Below are 18,434 nucleotides of genomic sequence, written 5' to 3' on the forward strand. Positions count from 1 at the left end.
GTACCGCTGACGGAGTGGTAATTTGTTTCTTGATGTTACATAATTTTTCATGAGAATTAGGACAGTCGTGACTGCAATTTTTTCCTCTTTTACTTTTGTTTATTTTGTTAATCTAGCCGATTGATTATCAGTTCGTACTTACGCATACCTTTTTTATATTTTGTCTTTCACAGTTAACGAAAGATAATTACTCCAATTTTCAGGCATTTGAAGGTCCTAGGGCGTCACATGGTACATTTCGACTTACGTTGTCTTGGTAATATAAAGATTACATAAACGATACAGTACATAGCACGCAATTTAACCTAGCAATATCTTGCTTCCACTCGTTGAATATTGTCAGCAGTTCTGTCGTAAATTTGAAAAATGAAACAATCAGTCATTACTCGTCATGGCTCTTTATTTCGCCGGTTATTATTTCCATTTCATAAATGGCATTCCTTACGTGTCAGAATGAAGGAAGAACTTATCAGTATCTATTATTTTTCCTCAGTCCTCCCGTAATTTTCGCGGAACGCTATCATCATCGCTGTATTTTCAAGCTCAATGAATAAAACAGGTCACGCAAAAAGAGGAAAGAAATAACCTTTCTCGCTCGGGAAATGTCAGTTCCTTCGAATGCATTTCAGAAACGCTGCCCAAGATCAAAGTCAAACGCCCCCCGTCCCCCTCGGAAGGACGAATATTTTTCCGGTGCCCGACGCCGAAGAAGGGTCCCACTGAAATGGATAACTACAATCAGCGTGATTGTGTGTCTGGGTCATGTGGAAGGAAAGGTAAATAAAGTTAAAATAAAGAAAATCAAGAAGATCGTGGAAACCTCCAAGTTCTCGATTTCAAAGAAGCCTGAAATAAGAGTTGGATTCGACAAACGGAGGTTTAAACTTTAGTAGGTTTAGAGGATCTCTTGGGGCTTGTCAAAACCTTGGGCCACAAGAGGAGATGAGAATCAGAGCAAACGACAGAAGAACAAGAAGAAGAAGATGACGAAGAAGTCTCAGTGGATGAAATCTTCATGAAGCAACTATCTTATCATCCTTTACATCCTTAAACCTTTATATTTTTCAAAATAGATATAATGTTTGAGATGCGGGACGATACGTACATTCGCCAGTTTAACAATGAAGGTAACTTTTACACACTAAAGTATCTTGCTTAACTATGCTTCTAAGCAAAATCGCGCTCATTACTATGTATACTTACTGTTTTATGAAAAACATCACAGAATAGTGCTTTAATACTTTCTACGAGATACAATTTAATACCTGAAACTTATTCAGATCGATACTTTACGATAAAGAATATTTCATATGCTAATTTTCAACATTTCATCAAATCCTCAAGAGTTTGCTTGCAGATCGAACAATTTTATATTTTTCTTTATTGAAAATGAATGTATTGTGTGCTCTATGGAAGTATTCTGTACTGTTGCAGAAAAAGAACGAAACGAATAAGCACTCTGATCAAGTCATGGCAAAAGGTGTTATCATAATTCGTCAACATCACGTCTAAGTTTATTACTTACCTTAAGTAATTGTCATTATCTTGTGGATAGTGAAATGAGATTTGGGAATGCACCTTTTTGCTGCAACAGTAATACATACGAACTAAAGTTTTCTTTTTAAATTGATCATGAAAAAATTGTCATAATTGATTTTACATTTTCCTTAAATTATAAGGTAATACTACATGACTAATTTTACAATTTTTTTAAGTGATAAGGATAAGAGTCATCTTCTCGATAACAAACTCCGACAAGGTGGTTGAAATAACGCTTTCTCGCTGGTTTAGGTGATAAGAATAGTTACTACTATATGCCCTGTTTTCATAAGTACCTCCGCCTAGGAAGTTATGCATTTGGCCCAGTTCTGTGGCTGCCTGTCTATGAGTAAGATTGTGTGAAAACAAAAGAAGGGATTTTCGAGAAACTTTAAGAGGAAATCCATTTGGAGGCCCTCGTCGAAGGTCTGGCTGGTTTGAAGGGTATCAGTGGAGATTTTCATCCTAGTTTTCCCTTTTTCAAGGAGATATCGTATGAAAACCTTCGCCCTTTGTGGAACTTCGGAACTTTTAAACAACTCTATTCTTTAAAAGCTGGATTAGTCTCTTCTCAAGAAGGAGTTAAAATCTAAACGTTATAGGTTCTAGAAAGGCAAATCACGATATTATGCCTTGTTCAATTTGTATTTCTATTTTCACATCATTTCCATACCTCTGTTTTTATTCATATTCTTCACTCGTCATGTGTGCCGCATCTACCCACTTGCATAGTTATCACCTGCTTTCTCTTACACAAGTGTTTCAAGACGCTAGTCATTCTCTGAGATATTAAAATCCAAAATCTGTGTTTGCGTGTCAATTATGACTTCATAGTTATCAGGGGCGTTCACTTCTTTTGACTTTCTATATTTGTGAATTTCCAATATTTCCATAAACCATGAATTAATTCGTGTGTGGTTAGTTAGTCGTCTTTTTTTTCTCTTTGACGGTAAGAAAAACCCGTTCATATTCAAATTCCAAAAAAAGGCAGATTTTTATAAATTTTTTTCTGATTCTGCGACAAGTCGTTTTTCAATATAAGAAAACGGTGTAGTAAATGAACAAACTTGAATTCCACTTCCAATCCCTGTGATTGCAAAGAGGTAACCACACAGCTAAAGCCATTTACGAAAACGAGAGAGAGAGAGAGAGAGAGAGAGAGAGAGAGAGAGAGAGAGAGAGAGAGAGAGAGTCCCTTTCTCCCCTTCCCGCCAAAAGTGACAGTTTACCAATGACTTCATCCCCTCATATCTCGCTTAACACAACCCCCTGGCTTATGATGCCAAATGGGGATATAAAGGAAGGGGAAGAGAAGAGAGAAAGGGGGAATAAGGAAACCGAAATAATGGGAGGAAACAGGAGTGAGAACTGGTAGGGAACAGAACCGTAGGAGGTTGAAGGAAAGAGGGGGAAATCTTCCTTTTCTTTTAGTAACCTGAAAGTTTTATTCACGTCGAAGATGAGAAGAAAACGTGGGAGAGAATCTAGGAAGAGAAAGCGAAATTATCTTCTCTCTCTCTTCTCTCTCTCTCTCTCTCTCTCTCTCTCTCTGCCTACATATCTTCTATCCCTGTTTCATAGCCGTACGTATATCATTGCAGGTTTCTGATGATAGGGCAATTGTTTCATAGACACCTCTTCTGATTCAGCTAAACAACAGAGGCCAGCTGAGTAGGCTTTCGCGGCCTCTCTGTAAAACTTTTAATTAAGATAACAAGAGTTTTGTGGATTTTGATCTTTTCGTTCTCTGCTGTACTAATTATTTTTACTTTAAGCATTTGCCTTCATAAAGTCTCAAGTTTCTGTTTCACGTCCATTACAAGAGAGAAAGATCCGAATTTTTGGCTCTCCCGAAACAACTATAGAATCTAGAGTTGACTTTCTCTGATGAGAAAGCTATAAGTGCTGCCATTTTATTTATTCAAAGGAAAATCATGACAAGCTTCATTAATTAAAAATTTCAAACAAAAACATAGTTGTCTTTTACAAACAGGTAATTAGTCTAGTATCGTTTTTCCACCTAGTCATTTGGCAAGTCTATTCGACCGATTGAGGATTATCAGACATGAAACCTATCAAGGGTCACTTTCTCGTAAGCTTCATACGATTTCACTCACTTTGAGCTGATGGTGCTCGAACAGACACTCAATGCATACACGCCTTCATGCATAGAAAGGAGATTCTTGTAGCTGTTAGCCAGCTACTGAAAATGGAATACGAGTACACACGACGGACTTGGGGAAGCAAAGCCAATTACTTTACTGTGAGGATTACACGAGAACTTCAGTTGCTGTTACAAACCGCAATCAATGTTTGCGGCGAATCCTGGAATTGGTACATAGACGATACCTCCCTATTTCTGGAAAAAGGGAAAGTAAAAAAAAAAAACACTCTTGCTTTAAACTGGATCACTACCACGCCAAGATTTATCTATTTCGTGTCTGTATAAAGCAATCTCTAAACCAATTTATCCAAGAGACGAGGCAGAAAATTCATTTAAAACGGGGTCATGTGAAATGTAGAAACGTCATAAGAGGGCGCAAGAGGCCCCGCCTCTCGTTCGTCTCCATTTCGAGTTTCATGATTTTCATCTTTCGCTTCCTGAGTTTGAGTTGAAAATAACTGCTTTACAAAGAACAAAAGTAATCAATCGTTAGTCGCCGGTTATTCAAATGCGTCTGTAACCTGTCAAGATCCTGATGCCAAAACTTAGGATTTTTGCAACACTGTTCATTGGCCAAAGATGAAACACTTCCAGGCTTTTGGACGACCGACTGTACATCCAAGTTCATTTTGAGTTATGATTTTCATCATTACTTATAGGTGTATTTGAAGACTTTATCTAGCGAGTCATCGAACAATGGCAAAAATGCTGTTTTCCTGTTCTGAAATACTCCGGGAGGGAAAACACGGCTTTCACATTGGCCTCAGAGAATGCTTAGGTGTTATTTGGAGGACATTTCTCACCACCAAAGGGTCCACGACCATTTCCTTGTTCAAAAACAAAAGTGAGTCTTTTAAGATTTTCTTAAAAATAGTATTTCTATAGCTAAAATAATATCTCTGTTAGGTAACTTGAAATGCATCGTGTCTGATGAATTCAGAATGAAAAGTAAAACAAATACGTGTCTTTTAATGTATGAGACATCTCTATGGAATTTGTAACTGATGATACATATTTTATTGTTAAAAAAAACATTGACTGTTAAGTATCTATCAATTGTTGTGCAAATAATTCCAAAGGAGGAAATTTATGGAATTTATGTGATTTTTAATGACGCAGATTCTATAAAAAAAAATTCCAAAATTAAAATCTATGAGGTATTAGATATTTTTTCTTGTCTTGGAAAAGTTCAATATTTCATTTCAATTGTCACAATTTTTTTCACCCAGCGGTATTCATCAAGATTACATAAAAATAACTGAGAGTCTGTCAGATCTTACTCTATCTACTTTCATAAAATTACAAATTAATCTGCTTAGAGATTAATAGCTTCTGAAGAATAAACTTCGCCTCCCTGAAATCGGAATGCCGGAAAAAATGAGCCACGCAGGCAACACGAACTGAAGCTGCGTAGAAAATTGTTGTGTTGAAGTTGTAAATTGATCTTTGTTGAGGGATTTCACTCGAGTTTAAGCAGAATAGATAAGACTTCAGGGTTCTTGGTTACCCCGCAACTGAAGATGAACACCCGCTCTTTTCTCTCCTTTTGTTTTGATACTTTGAGGTTTCCGAGAAGTTTAAAAGGTAGACTCCAAGAGAGATTGATCCCCTCTTGGGAGAACTTCCAGTAAGAGATTAAATGGGAAAGCGTCTGAAACCCAACAAACTTAGCTCTTTCTGTACAGGGTCTAAAAAAAGAGAACGTTTGAATGAATAAATGACGAGGTGTTATTTTATTCATCATTTCTTTATTAGATTTAATCCTGAACTTTTGTTCCTTTGTGATTTATTGTTTCTATTCTTCCAATTATGGTAAGAATATAAAAAATGAAAATACTTCATGACTTATCCCTGTTGACTATTTAAATGTATGAAATCTACTTGAACCAACATTAATCTCTCTTCATGACAGACCTCCCCTAAAGCCAAATAATAATATAATTCAAAACTGATCTTGAACATTTTTTCATTATCAAAATACACAAACTACTATCTTCTCTGTTTCCTACGTTTGCTTTTGTCAATTCTCTTCTTGTTTTCCGAAGCAAGAATCTCGATATTAATTTGGAATGAACTCCCTTCGTCGTTTGCTTACTCTGGGTTGATTATGGATAATCCTACTTGGTTGAATAGCATGTCCTGGATATGGTATAACGTTCGCAGTGATGAATTATCGTAAAACCAAGGATGAATAAAACACCTGAATAAATAAATCGGGAGAATTTCTCCTCTCTCTCTCTCTCTCTCTCTCTCTCTCTCTCTCTTCCTTTCTGTATACATACACTCACAAACAGACACGTGCACAGATGTATATATATTATGTATATATATATATATATATATATATATATATATATATATGTATATTATAGATATGTATATGTGTTTATTATATATATATATATATATATATATATATATATATATATATATTATATATATAATATATATATATATATATATATATATATATATCTTAATAAATAATATATATATATATATATATTATATATTATATATGTATACATATATATATATATATATATATATATATATATATAGTATATATGTATATATAGTATATATATATATATATATATATATATATATATATATATCTGTGTACGTGTCTGTTTGTGAGTGTATGTAAAAGGAAAGGAAGAGAGAGAGAGAGAGAGAGAGAGAGAGAGAGGGGGAGGGAGAGAGAGAGTCCGAATCCCCATATTTATAAATGCCCTATAGTACATATATATACTTTTTGTATATGTTTGTCTTCATTATACCTGCCACAGCTATGCATCTAATGTTCATAGTAACATATCTATGTTTACTTTTACCTGCTCTATCCGGACATTACCGTAGGAAATTAACGGAAACAGACATATTGATATGTCCTCTTTTTCGTTTATAATTTGAAGAAAAAAGTAAACGTTTTCGAATTCTCTCTCTCTCTCTCTCTCTCTCTCTCTCTCTCTCTCTCTTAACATATTTTCGATTGGTAAGAGACAGGTTGGGAAGTGCTGACCAAGAACCTAGGCAAGGTCATTACAGTTGAAATGGACCCAATATCTCTGATTAGTCTTTCGCGATTGGCGCGTGTGAGTCTTACCAGACGCTGGTGGAAGTCACATTAAATCGGAGATTGAAAGGGGGTGGGGGTGTCGTTTCAGGGAGCTTTTACCCCTAATACTCAGCAGTAAACCCCGACCAGGACTTGGCGAGACTGTTATTATTGTTGATAGCATCATAACACGTTTGAATATCAATTGCAAGTTGACCTGTACTTTTTGTTTCTTTTCAGGAAAGAAACTATAGTAATATTTAACGAATATCAGAAGATTCTCCGCTGTAGAATTTGCCTAATTAGCATTTTTCAAAACACGCTATACCATGCTAAAAGAGAGAGAGAGAGAGAGAGAGAGAGAGAGAGAGAGAGAGAGAAGGAAACCTCCCAGTAGGGCGAGTCAGTGACAAGGCAATTATCTGATCTATGTAGCATTTTAATGGTGCCTCTCTAAGCTTCAAAAAAGCAGCTACTTTCGTGTGTTACGATAACATACTATCTGTCCACGAAATGATGTACCAGTGAGAGGGGAATTGCACAACTGATAACAGTACAAAATGCCTAGGAGAATGGAATAGGTAAATGTCTCTAAGTCGTAACGTCAATATGGAGTTATTGCAAGTCTTGCACTCTGAAATCCACTGCGTCCTGAGAACATCTTCCAAGTTTGTTTTAGCCCTTCGGAAACAGTATCTTAACTTCCAGGAGACTGAAGACTAAAAACAAGTTGTTTCCTTCAAATACCACCATTTGTCAAATGAAATGGCAAGGCAGTTCCCTGTAAGCTGACTTCGTTAAAGTTTTTGCCATGAAAATAAGAAAATTTATTGAAATGAAATTAAGCTAATCTCTACCGTTCACAAGTCGTACGTAAACTTCTGTAATTATTCCTAATGTGAGTTGAAAAACAATATGAATTCTCTTAAAAGCTAATGCAATTTTTTTTACTGCTGAAATTGGTGTTCCCTTTGGTGATTAATCTTAGCTAAAGTTCTTTCAATGCACATTTTCTCGGCAACGGAATATTGATGAGAGAGAAAAAGAGAGAGGAAGAGGCAAGCAACAAAATCCACCGGAAACAATTTAATATCCGCAGACAAGCATTTTCGCCCACTCAGCGAACCCGAAAAGCTCACATTCCTCTTCTTGTGTCTTGACGCCAGACAGCAGAGTGAGAGAATCATCCGCAGTTGCGGGATCGCATTCCTCTTTACCACTGACCCGGCGTCACCGAGTTTGATGAGAAGCAATGAATTATTGCATTCGGGCATGAAACACCTAAAAACCCCTGAAAATGTTCGGGAGTTTGCTCGTCAAAGTTTTATTTAGGATTAGCCCGGGCTGATGCGCAGGAAATAAGTTACTCTCTTTACCTCCATCTCTTCTAACAACTCCCACAAAATTTCTTCTTCCCTTGGTCACAGGATTAGTGTCTCATTTCTGTCACTTCAGCCTATGCTTTCTCACACTGATTTCTTCCACACGACGCTATGATGCCTCGTGAGTTGACATCAAGCCCTTCTCCGTAATTTTCTAAAAGGTGACATTTGCTTAAGTGACTGAAACACTAACTTTATGGCTCCTAATATCGTTAGATTTCAAGCTCGGTCGCTTTATCGCCTTCAAAACTCGGTTTGATCGTTCTTGCGCAAAGAGAACGAGTGTGAGTCATTTCTGAAATCTCCTGTTACTGCAGTTCATACTTTTTTTGTATCTAGTAGGAAGTGTTCACAATTCTCAGGTCTATTTTTTGATATCCTAACCTTACCTCCTACTGAAAAAGTTTGGTCCTTTGCCAATGTATTCCACAGCAACTTTCACAAGTTTATTTTTCCACACTTTCATCACGATGAATTTTCATCTTATTCCCTTTTGGTAAAATTATAAAATCTCTTTTTCTTTTTAGCTACTTTGTCTCTTATCTGTTCCAGTGTACCTGATCCTCTTATTTTACAGGTCTTGTATTCTGGCACTCTCAGTATTCTTGTATCATAAAGTTTTCAGTGTTTTTGTCTCTATCATGACTGACGAGATTTGGATCTTGATCGTACTTCTGCATAATTCTTCCTAAAGCTTATAGAAAGACTGTCCCTGCGATTCTTTATTTCTGATGCCTTTTGTTCTATCTTGGAAACATGCATTTGTTTTGCCCAGTCCTTTGAAGGACGATCGTTTAAGGATTCCACTACTGTGACATTGCTTTATCGTCCACTTGGCTCAAGTACTGAAAATACTGTCAACATTTTTATTTGAATATATTAAAACCAATCGTCTTATTTCAGATCACCACTGCTTTATTTCTTCATTTCTGTGGGTCTTTGATTTATCATCTATTTTCTTTGTTACCATCAATAATTATGGCATAAGGCCTGTTAGCCAAACTTCCTGTTTATAGATTTACTCTTTTCTAGTGCCAAATATTTCCTATTTCTCAACCAGCCTTGTTACCGGTGTTGATGATAGCATATGACGTATCTCCTTCGTATCTCTGGAGATGTTCCTCTAGGTTCTATTCTCTTATCTATTTTTTCCCTCTTCACCCTACCTCTCTCATATATTTGCTTTATAATGATTCTTTATGACGTATCTCCTTCGTATCTCTGGAGATGTTCCTCTAGGTTCTATTCTCTTATCTATTTTTTCCCTCTTCACCCTACCTCTACTCCTATATTTGCTTTACCTAATGATTCTTTATTGACGTTCCTGTGTATATGTTGCCAAGTTCAAATATTCCATTTTCCATCTGTTGATTAAGAACTTGTGAGCTTAATGGTAATGAGATCGCACAATCAACTCAAGTTCAATTCATTCAAGACCAAGACACAGCATCTACTTACCCCCTGTTCTATCTCCCATTCAATACTCTGACTATTTTGGATGAAAAGGTTATTGCACTTCTCTTTTTCGTCAGTGTGGAGGCTCTGCTTCATTACGTCTTATCGCGGAAAGGTTAGCAGATTCATGAACATTTGACGCATTACCAGAATGATATTTCTGAGGCGTATTTTTTGTTTTCCTTTCGTTGACACTGAACGTACAGCTATTCGTTTGATCAACGACTTTTTCTAACCTCCCCTACTGATTCACTCTCCATCAGAAGGTGGTTTGCTTTGGCTCTTTTATCGATATTTCTATTGGCAGCGTTCTTTGGAGCTCATTTGGAGAGTATCTTCTACTAAAGGTAAAAAACTTTGTAAAACCCGTCAAGCTATCTTTTTGCATACTAAGTCTGTGAAATCAGTATTTCATAGTCTTCACGATTATTCCATCTTTTAGATTCTCTTTCCCCTTCTGTTTATCACGATTCTTACAACCTTTCTTCCCTCTATAGGAAAGTTCATTGGTTTTTATCTTTATGTATGGGATGGTATATCCCCTGAGCCTTTAACTTAACAATAAAGCCCACACTGGCACACAGAAGTGTACATAGTATATATATATATATATATATATATATATATATATATATATATATATATATATATTATATATATATATTATATATATATATATATATATATATATATATATATATATATATAAGTGTGTGTGCGTGTGTGTTAATGCAAAAAAGCTAAAATGTCACTGAGTCTGTCTCTGCAAGTTTCCTTATATTTGTATCATTTTAAATAATAAAGCGGAATAAATAATAATTAAAAACTAAAACTAATTTACTGCAACCCATAAACGAAAGTCAGAAGATCATCCTTATATAAAACCGTTTCTTCCATCCCCAATCGCAGAAACCACTCGTCGAAGGCCGAGAGATTATGGTCGATGAATGACCCCCAACAAACATTAACGAATCGGTACTTGAATCATCCAAGTACTGTTGCCAAAGCAATTACGAATCAGCCAGAAATAACAGTCTGAGGAGGAACTAATTAAAGGGCACTCGTTCCCCAGCTCAGCTCTCTCTATGAGTTTCTCTCTTGTAAAGGAATAAGGCTTACATGTACTATGCGCGTCTTGCCTCGTGTTGCTGATTTATTAACGTTTGTGTTTGGGCCGAAATGTTTCATATTTAGATAAATATTCAGTTCACAAACAAGCAAACACGCACCCACCTGCACACAACAACACAAACATGCATATAAATGTATCATATATGTATGTATGTATGTATGAATGTATGTATATGTATGTATATATGTATGCTCGACTGTACGTATTACTTTACTATAAAATCGTCCACGATTTATACCAGTTCTCTCTCCTAACTTTCCCTGAATAAGCTGGAGACCTTTGTCTACGAAATGGTCGTCCAATATATGAGGGAACAGTCTACTTATGCGAACTGGGAACTCTAATCAGCCAAGAATTTCTCGGGGTATAATAAAAATAAGAAAGATGCGATGGACGAGAATAATTTGATATTACAAAGCCCGGAAGACACTGGCCGCTGTTAGCCTAGAAATAGAGCACAGAAAGTACACGATATTAAGCCAAACGAGAAATATTCACCCTTACAACACTGAACAAACGGATATAACTATTCGCTAAATGATTCTGGTACTTATATTCAATAATGTTCTTTTCTCATGAGAGATCGAAATCAGCGGTAATCAGATAGAGCTACTTTTTTTTTTTGACCCAAAGAAAAGCGCTTGATTCTCCTTGAGGTTTGTTGATAAGTTAAGCCTTGTCTTTTAAGTCTAGAGCACACGACCCAAGGGAGAAACATTCACCTTCAAAACGTTGAGTAAACAGACGTCAATGTTACCTTTATGAATCTATAGATACTTGACACTTACCACGTCGATGATCTGGGTGAGGGCGAGCCCGAAGGTGATGTTGAGGGCGTCAGCCGCCTTGTAAGAAGGTCTCACCGACTTGTCATAGTTACTCATCAGGTATCGGGTGAGTCTGTACTCTGCCTCATCTCCGACGCCCGGCCGAACTGAAATGAGGCAAACAAAGAACGTAAATGGATCTCTCTAATTATCTATCTATCTATCTACAAACACACACGCACACACACACTACACACACACACACACACACACACACACACACACACATATATATATATATTATATATATATATATATATATATATATATAGATATATATATATATATATATATATCCAAAGATTACAATATTCATTTACCGTTAAAAACTTATGATATTATGCTTATGTACAGAAAACAATTGTTCTCAAGTAGAGTGTCATACATATACGTACAGGATGAGCTCGATATAGTATACATATGAGCTGGAAGACACACCTGCACACACACGCGCACACACATATACATATGTATACACACACACACACGCAAGTATTTGTACATATGACATCCTTTATTTAGTGACGACTATCGGTTCGGAGCAACTGTCTCCATCATCAAGTTTGACAACAACAAACCCACAGAGAGAAAAATTAAACAGTCACTAAATCACAGACAATCATTAGGTTTTATAAATATATATATATATCTATATATATATATATATATATATATATATATATATATATATATTATATAAATATATATATATATATATGGTGGGTTCCATTAATGGTCTTGCATCATTTCTAAAGCAAAAGAATCCCAAGATAATAACAACTCACTGCTTCTTGCATAGAGAGGTCCTGATGGCAAAAACACTGGGTATTAAATTAAAAGAAGTTTTTGATCAAGTTGTCGAAATGGTAAATTTCATCAAGACTAGACCAGTAAAGGCTCGTATATTTGAACAACTTTGTGAAAACATGGATTCACAACACACTCGCTTGCTATTGCACACAAAAGTGAGATGGTTGTCAAGAGGAAAGGTACTCTGTCGTGTGCTTGAACTTCGCGAAGAACTATTGTCATTTTTTTTTAAAAAGAAATAAAAGTTAAATATTTGTGGACTTCTGGTATGTGAGTTTTGGACATAAAAATTGGAATATCTGACTGATATGTTTCAACACTTGAATAATCTGAAATATATCTATACTAATTGGAAATGAAAATCTTCTCTCATCTACCGACAGAATCAAAGCATTCCAGAAAAAAATAGTGATTCGGAAAAGAAAATCAAGTTCAGATTGTTTGGAAATGTTTCCTTTGCTGAGAAAAGGCTATTCAGACGAATTTAAATTCCTTTAAAAAGTGGATCATTTAGCGACTCTGGAAGGTAATCTGAATTATTACTTTCCCTCAACAAACACCGAGCAGTACGACTGGATTCGCAACCATTTCATTGATATTTCTACCAAGGACGTTGGCTTTTCGTTAACAGAAGAGGAAGCACTGGCCGCTTTATCTACTGATCGAGGATTAGAGATCAAGCATAAAGTGGTGCCCATCGATCAGTTTTGGATTTCAGTTAAAGAAGAATATCCTTCAATAGCTAACAAGGCATTAACAGTTTTATTGCAGTTTTCCACATCTTATCTTTGTGAACAAGGATTTTCTGTACCAATTAACATTAAATGTAAAAGTAGATCAAATATCAAATCTATTGATGAAGAGTTGAGAGTTTGTTTATCACATATAAGGCCTAACATTCACAAAATTGCTAATTCTCATCAAGTACAGGTTTCTCATTAGGATACTTAAATGCAAAATGTAATATCTAAAAAAGAAATGGTTATTTTAGAATACATATCTATTATTTTCCTATTACTGCTACTATACTACAAATTACAACAATAATAATAATAATAATGATAATAATAATGATAATAATAATAATAATAATAATTATTATTATTATTATTATTATTGCGACATCAATGAGTGATACTTTCTTGATTTGTCAATCAACGTCACGTCTGGTCTATTTGCACGTATCACCCTATCTGTTCTGATACTGGTTCTGTGCAAGTGCCGGACATTCGCTTGCCATGTGGTTTATGGTTTCATTTTTCATATTGCACTTCTTACATATGGGAGAGATGTCATTTCCGTCTATCGTTCTTTGAACATATCTGGTTCTTAGGGCCTGATCTTGCGCCGCTGTTATCATTCCCTCAGTTTCCTTCTTGAGCACTCCCCTCTGTAGCCATTGCCATGTGTCATCGCTGGTTAGTTCTTTAGTCTGTCTCATGTATTGTCCGTGCGTTGGTTTGTTGTACCAGTCCTCTGTTCTGCTTGTCATTCTCAGTCCTTCTTCCCATGCACTCTTTAGCCACTCGTCTTCACTGGTTTTCAGATATTGCCCCAGTGCTCTGTTCTTGGTGTTGACGCAGTCCTCTATACTTAGTAGTCCTCTCCCTCCTTCCTTTCGTGTTATGTATAGTCTGTCCGTATTTGCTCTTGGGTGTAGTGCTTTGTGTATTGTCATATGTTTCATAGTTTTCTGATCTATGCTGCGGAGTTCTGCCTTCGTCCATTCCACTATTCCTGCGCTGTATCTGATTACTGGCACTGCCCATGTGTTTATGGCTTTTACCATATTTCCGGCGTTGAGTTTTGACTTGAGTATCGCCTTGAGTCTCTGCATATATTCTTTCCTGATCGTGTCCTTCATCTCTTGGTGTTTTATATCCCCTCCTTCCATTATTCCCAGGTATTTGTATCCAGTCTCATCTATGTGTTTGATGTTGCTCCCATCTGGTAGCTTTATCCCTTCAGTCTTTGTAACTTTGCCCTTTTGTATGTTGACTAAGGCGCATTTTTCTATTCCAAACACCATCCTGATGTCCCCAGATACAATCCTCACAGTCTGGATTAGGGTATCTATTTCCTTGATGCTCTTACCATACAGCTTGATGTCGTCCATGAACATCATATGGTTAATTCTGTTGCCTCTTTTCTTGAGTTGGTATCCGGCATCCATCTTCTGTAGTACTTTTGTCATGGGAATCATGGCTATTACGAAGAGTAGTGGGGACAGTGAGTCGCCCTGGAAGATCCCTCTCCTGATATTATTCCAGAGCTTGTAAGTGTTGTATTCCAGTTGCGCATTGTATTTTTGAGGAAGCTGATGGTGTTTTCCTCTGCCCTATACATTTTCAGGCATTCTATTAGCCATGTGTGTGGTATCATGTCGAAGGCTTTCTTATAGTCAATCCATGCCATGCTTAGGTTGGTTTTCCTTCTCCTACTGTTCTTCATTACCATTTTGTCTATCAGGAGCTGGTTCTTTGTTCCCCTACACTTCCTTCTGCAGCCTTTCTGTTGGTGGGGGATGGTGTTTGTCTCCTCTAGGTAGTTGTATAGCCTTTCACTGATGATACCTGTAAGTAACTTCCATATTATTGGTAGGCAGGTGATAGGCCTGTAGTTACTGGCTATATTTCCCTTACTCTTGTCTTTTTGTATTAAGGATGTTCTTCCTGTTGTCATCCATTTGGGTGCATGGTGATTTGAGATACAATGCTGGAGTTGTGTTGCTATTCTGGGACCTGGGGCTTTTCAGTTTGGCATTTTCTTTAGTTGGTGTCTGATTGTGTCTGTCGTGATCTCTGTGAATCTTTGTTTTACTCTCCCTGTTTCTTCTTCCTTGACTTCCTGGAGCCATGTTGCATGTTTGTTGTGTGATACCGGATTGTTCCATATGTTTTCCCAGAGTCTCTTACTTGGTTTGGCTTCAGGAATTTCTTGTTGGCTGTGTTACCCTCTTAGTTGGGTGTAGAGTCTTTTCTGGTTGGTTTCGAATAGTTTGTTCTGTTGGTATCCCTTATTCCTGTTCATGTACCGTTGGATCTTTAGGTGCTTTGGCCTTAAACCTCTGTTTTACATCTTCTATTGTGTTGTTTAGTCCCCTCTCTTGTACTTTGTATTTCTCGTTGAGTTCCTCCCTTGTTTTCTTGCTTCTTAGCCTTTTTTCTGCCATCTCTTTCAGTTTACTCAAGTCAGATCTCATAACGATGATTCGCTTTTCCAGGCGCCTTCTCCAAGGCGGTTGCTGTTTTGGTTTCTGTTGGGTTGGTTGTGCTGGTGTTGGTGTTCGTATCCTCATCAGTTCTGCTACTAATTTTGCTCCTGCATATGCCAAGTTATTTGTTTCTGTGATACTGGTGGTGTGTATTATGCCCATTATTTCATTGACCTCACTTGTTTTCTCCCTTAATTTCTTGGTATTGTAGGCTTCCATGGAGGGAATCTCTCTCTGTATCTGGCTCCATCCATTGTCTTTTCTACTCATTCCGTCCTGTCTGTTACTTCGTCGGTGTTTCTTCGTCTGCCGTTGTTTGATACCTCTTCATCCCTGTCATCTTCTGTGGCATCGTCTCTCAGTTCGTCTTTTTGTAATTCGTTGTCGTGTGTCATTTCCCTTTCTAGTTCTCTTCTGTTGGGGAGAGCCAATTCTTTTTTTATGTTCCTTACTTGGTCTGCCAGCCTTTGCTTTGTTTGGGGGGTGTTATTCCTCTCATTCCAGATGTTGACCAACCTTCTTCTATATCCTCTCTCCGTCGGGTTGCTTCTGATGTAGCATCTCCATATTCCCTTATTTTCCTCTCTTGCCCACTTCTTCCTTTGCTTCTGTAGCTCTAAAAAAAACCAATGCAGGCTGTTGGTTACTGTCGTTGCGGTGGTCAGTTGCTGGATGACGACTGCCAAGTACCTGACCGTCTTCCCCTTCTATTGGGTTGAATACCTGGCTGCCGAACGAAGCTCCTCTGTTGCCAGAGGTTCCATTTACGTCGTTGTCGTTTATTCCTTCATTTCTTTCCATCATTGCTGAATTTTGCTATTTAACCCATAGCTGGACCCTACCCCCATCAGGGATAGGTACTCATTTACAGCTGAGTAGACTGAGGAAATTATGGTAAAGATCCTTTCCCAAGGAATCAACGCCGAGGAGAGCGGTCACCCATCCAACGACTGACCAGCCACAATGTTGCTTATTATTATTATTATTGTACAGAATATGAAATCCAGCTGCTATAGACCCGAGGGCACTAGCAGGAAAAGCAGTCCTAAAGGAAATAAGTGAGAAAAAAGACACTTAAAAGAGAAGAAAAATATGCAGCATATAAAAAAAACACATATTTTAAAATATGCTTGAACGCTATGCACAAAAAAAAAAAAAAGGTAAAATGTCGTCTCAGGAAGAAAGTATTACCGTACCAACAATCTAGAGTTTCTGAAACTTCACAATAAATTCAAATTTCATAAGTATTTTGTTCATATTAAAATCAAAGGTGCGCCCCAAAGTTTCTGTTAATTCATAGATGCGCCCTGAGGTAAAAAGGTTGAGAAACACTGCAGTTTAAACGCTAAATAATATTTGTAAATAAAGTTAGCAACACATAAACATACTGCAGTTCAGTTAATTAAGCCTCTGCTTTTGAATGAGAGTTTACTCGAGAAAACATATTTGCTATTGTTGGTGATTATTATTATTATTATTATTATTATTATTATTCTTTTTTTTTTTTTTTTTTTTTTTTTTTTTTTTTTTGCTCTATCACAGTCCTCTAATTCGACTGGGTGGTATTTATAGTGTGGGGTTCCGGGTTGCATCCTGCCTCCTTGGGAGTCCATCACTTTTCTTACTGTGTGCCGTTTCTGGGATCACACTCTCTGCATGAGGCCCGGAGCTACTTCAGCCTCTAGTTTTTGTTCTAGATTCCTTTTCAGGGATCTTGGGATCGTGCCTAGTGCTCCTAAGATTATGGGTACGATTTCCACTGGCATATCCCATATCCTTCTTATTTCTATTTTCAGATCTTGATACTTATCCATTTTTTCCTCTCTTTCTCTTCAACTCTGGTGGCCCATGGTATTGCGACATCAATGAGTGATACTTTCTTCTTGACTTTGTCAATCAACGTCACGTCTGGTCTGTTTGCACGTATCACCCTATCCGTTCTGATACCGTAGTCCAGAGGATCTTTGCGTGATCGTTTTCTATCACTCCCTCAGGTTGGTGCTCGTACCACTTATTACTGCAAGGTAGCTGATGTTTCTTGCAACCAGGCTCCAGTGGAGGGCTTTTGCTACTGAATCATGCCTCTTTTTGTACTGGTTCTGTGCAAGTGCCGGGCATTCGCTTACTATGTGGTTTATGGTTTCATTTTTCGTATTGCACTTCCTACATATGGGAAAGAGATGTTATTTCCATCTATCGTTCTTTGAACATATCTGGTTCTTAGGGCCTGATCTTGTGCCGCTGTTATCATTCCTTCAGTTTCCTTCTTGAGCTCTCCCCTCTGTAGCCATTGCCAATTGTCATCGCTGGCTAGTTCTTTAGTCTGTCTCATGTATTGTCCGTGCATTGGTTTGTTGTGCCAGTCCTCTGTTCTGTCTGTCTTTCTCCTGTCTCTGTATATTTCTGGGTCTTCGTCTACTTTTATTAGTCCTTCTTCCCATGCACTCTTTAGCCACTCGTCTTCACTGGTTTTCAGATATTGCCCCAGTGCTCTGTTTTCGATGTTGACACAGTCCTCTATACTTAGTAGCCCTCCCTCTCCCTCCTTCCTTTCGTGTTATGTATAGTCTGTCCGTATTTGCTCTTGGGTGTAGTGTTTGTGTATTGTCATATGTTTCATAGTTTCTGATCTATGCTGCGGAGTTCTGCCTTCGTCCATTCCACTATTCCTGCGCTGTATCTGATTACTGGCACTGCCCATGGTTTATGGCTTTTATCATATTTCCGGCGTTGAGTTTTGACTTGAGTATCGCCTTGAGTCTCTGCATATATTCTTTTCCTGATCGTGTCCTTCATCTCTTGGTGTTTTATATCCCTCCTTCCATTATTCCCAGGTATTTGTATCCTGTC

General features: G+C 37.3%; 1 protein-coding gene across 4 annotated transcripts in view; it reads right to left on the bottom strand.

Moving 5' to 3' along the window:
- Positions 1-18,434, bottom strand: part of LOC135219588 (neuronal acetylcholine receptor subunit alpha-10-like) — a 403,272-nt gene that overhangs the window by 203,413 nt on the left and 181,425 nt on the right. For all 4 annotated transcript variants that reach the window (XR_010315468.1, XR_010315467.1, XM_064256476.1 and 1 more), the window contains exon 3: positions 11,522-11,667. Coding sequence is in view for 2 of the 4 variants with exons in the window: in XM_064256476.1 (XP_064112546.1) it covers positions 11,522-11,667 (146 nt within the window). In the remaining 2 variants the exon portion in view is untranslated. The remainder of the gene's footprint in view (positions 1-11,521; positions 11,668-18,434) is intronic.

The sequence above is a fragment of the Macrobrachium nipponense genome, chromosome 1 (assembly GCF_015104395.2).
Source record: "Macrobrachium nipponense isolate FS-2020 chromosome 1, ASM1510439v2, whole genome shotgun sequence".
Classification (NCBI taxonomy): Eukaryota; Metazoa; Arthropoda; class Malacostraca; order Decapoda; family Palaemonidae; genus Macrobrachium; species Macrobrachium nipponense.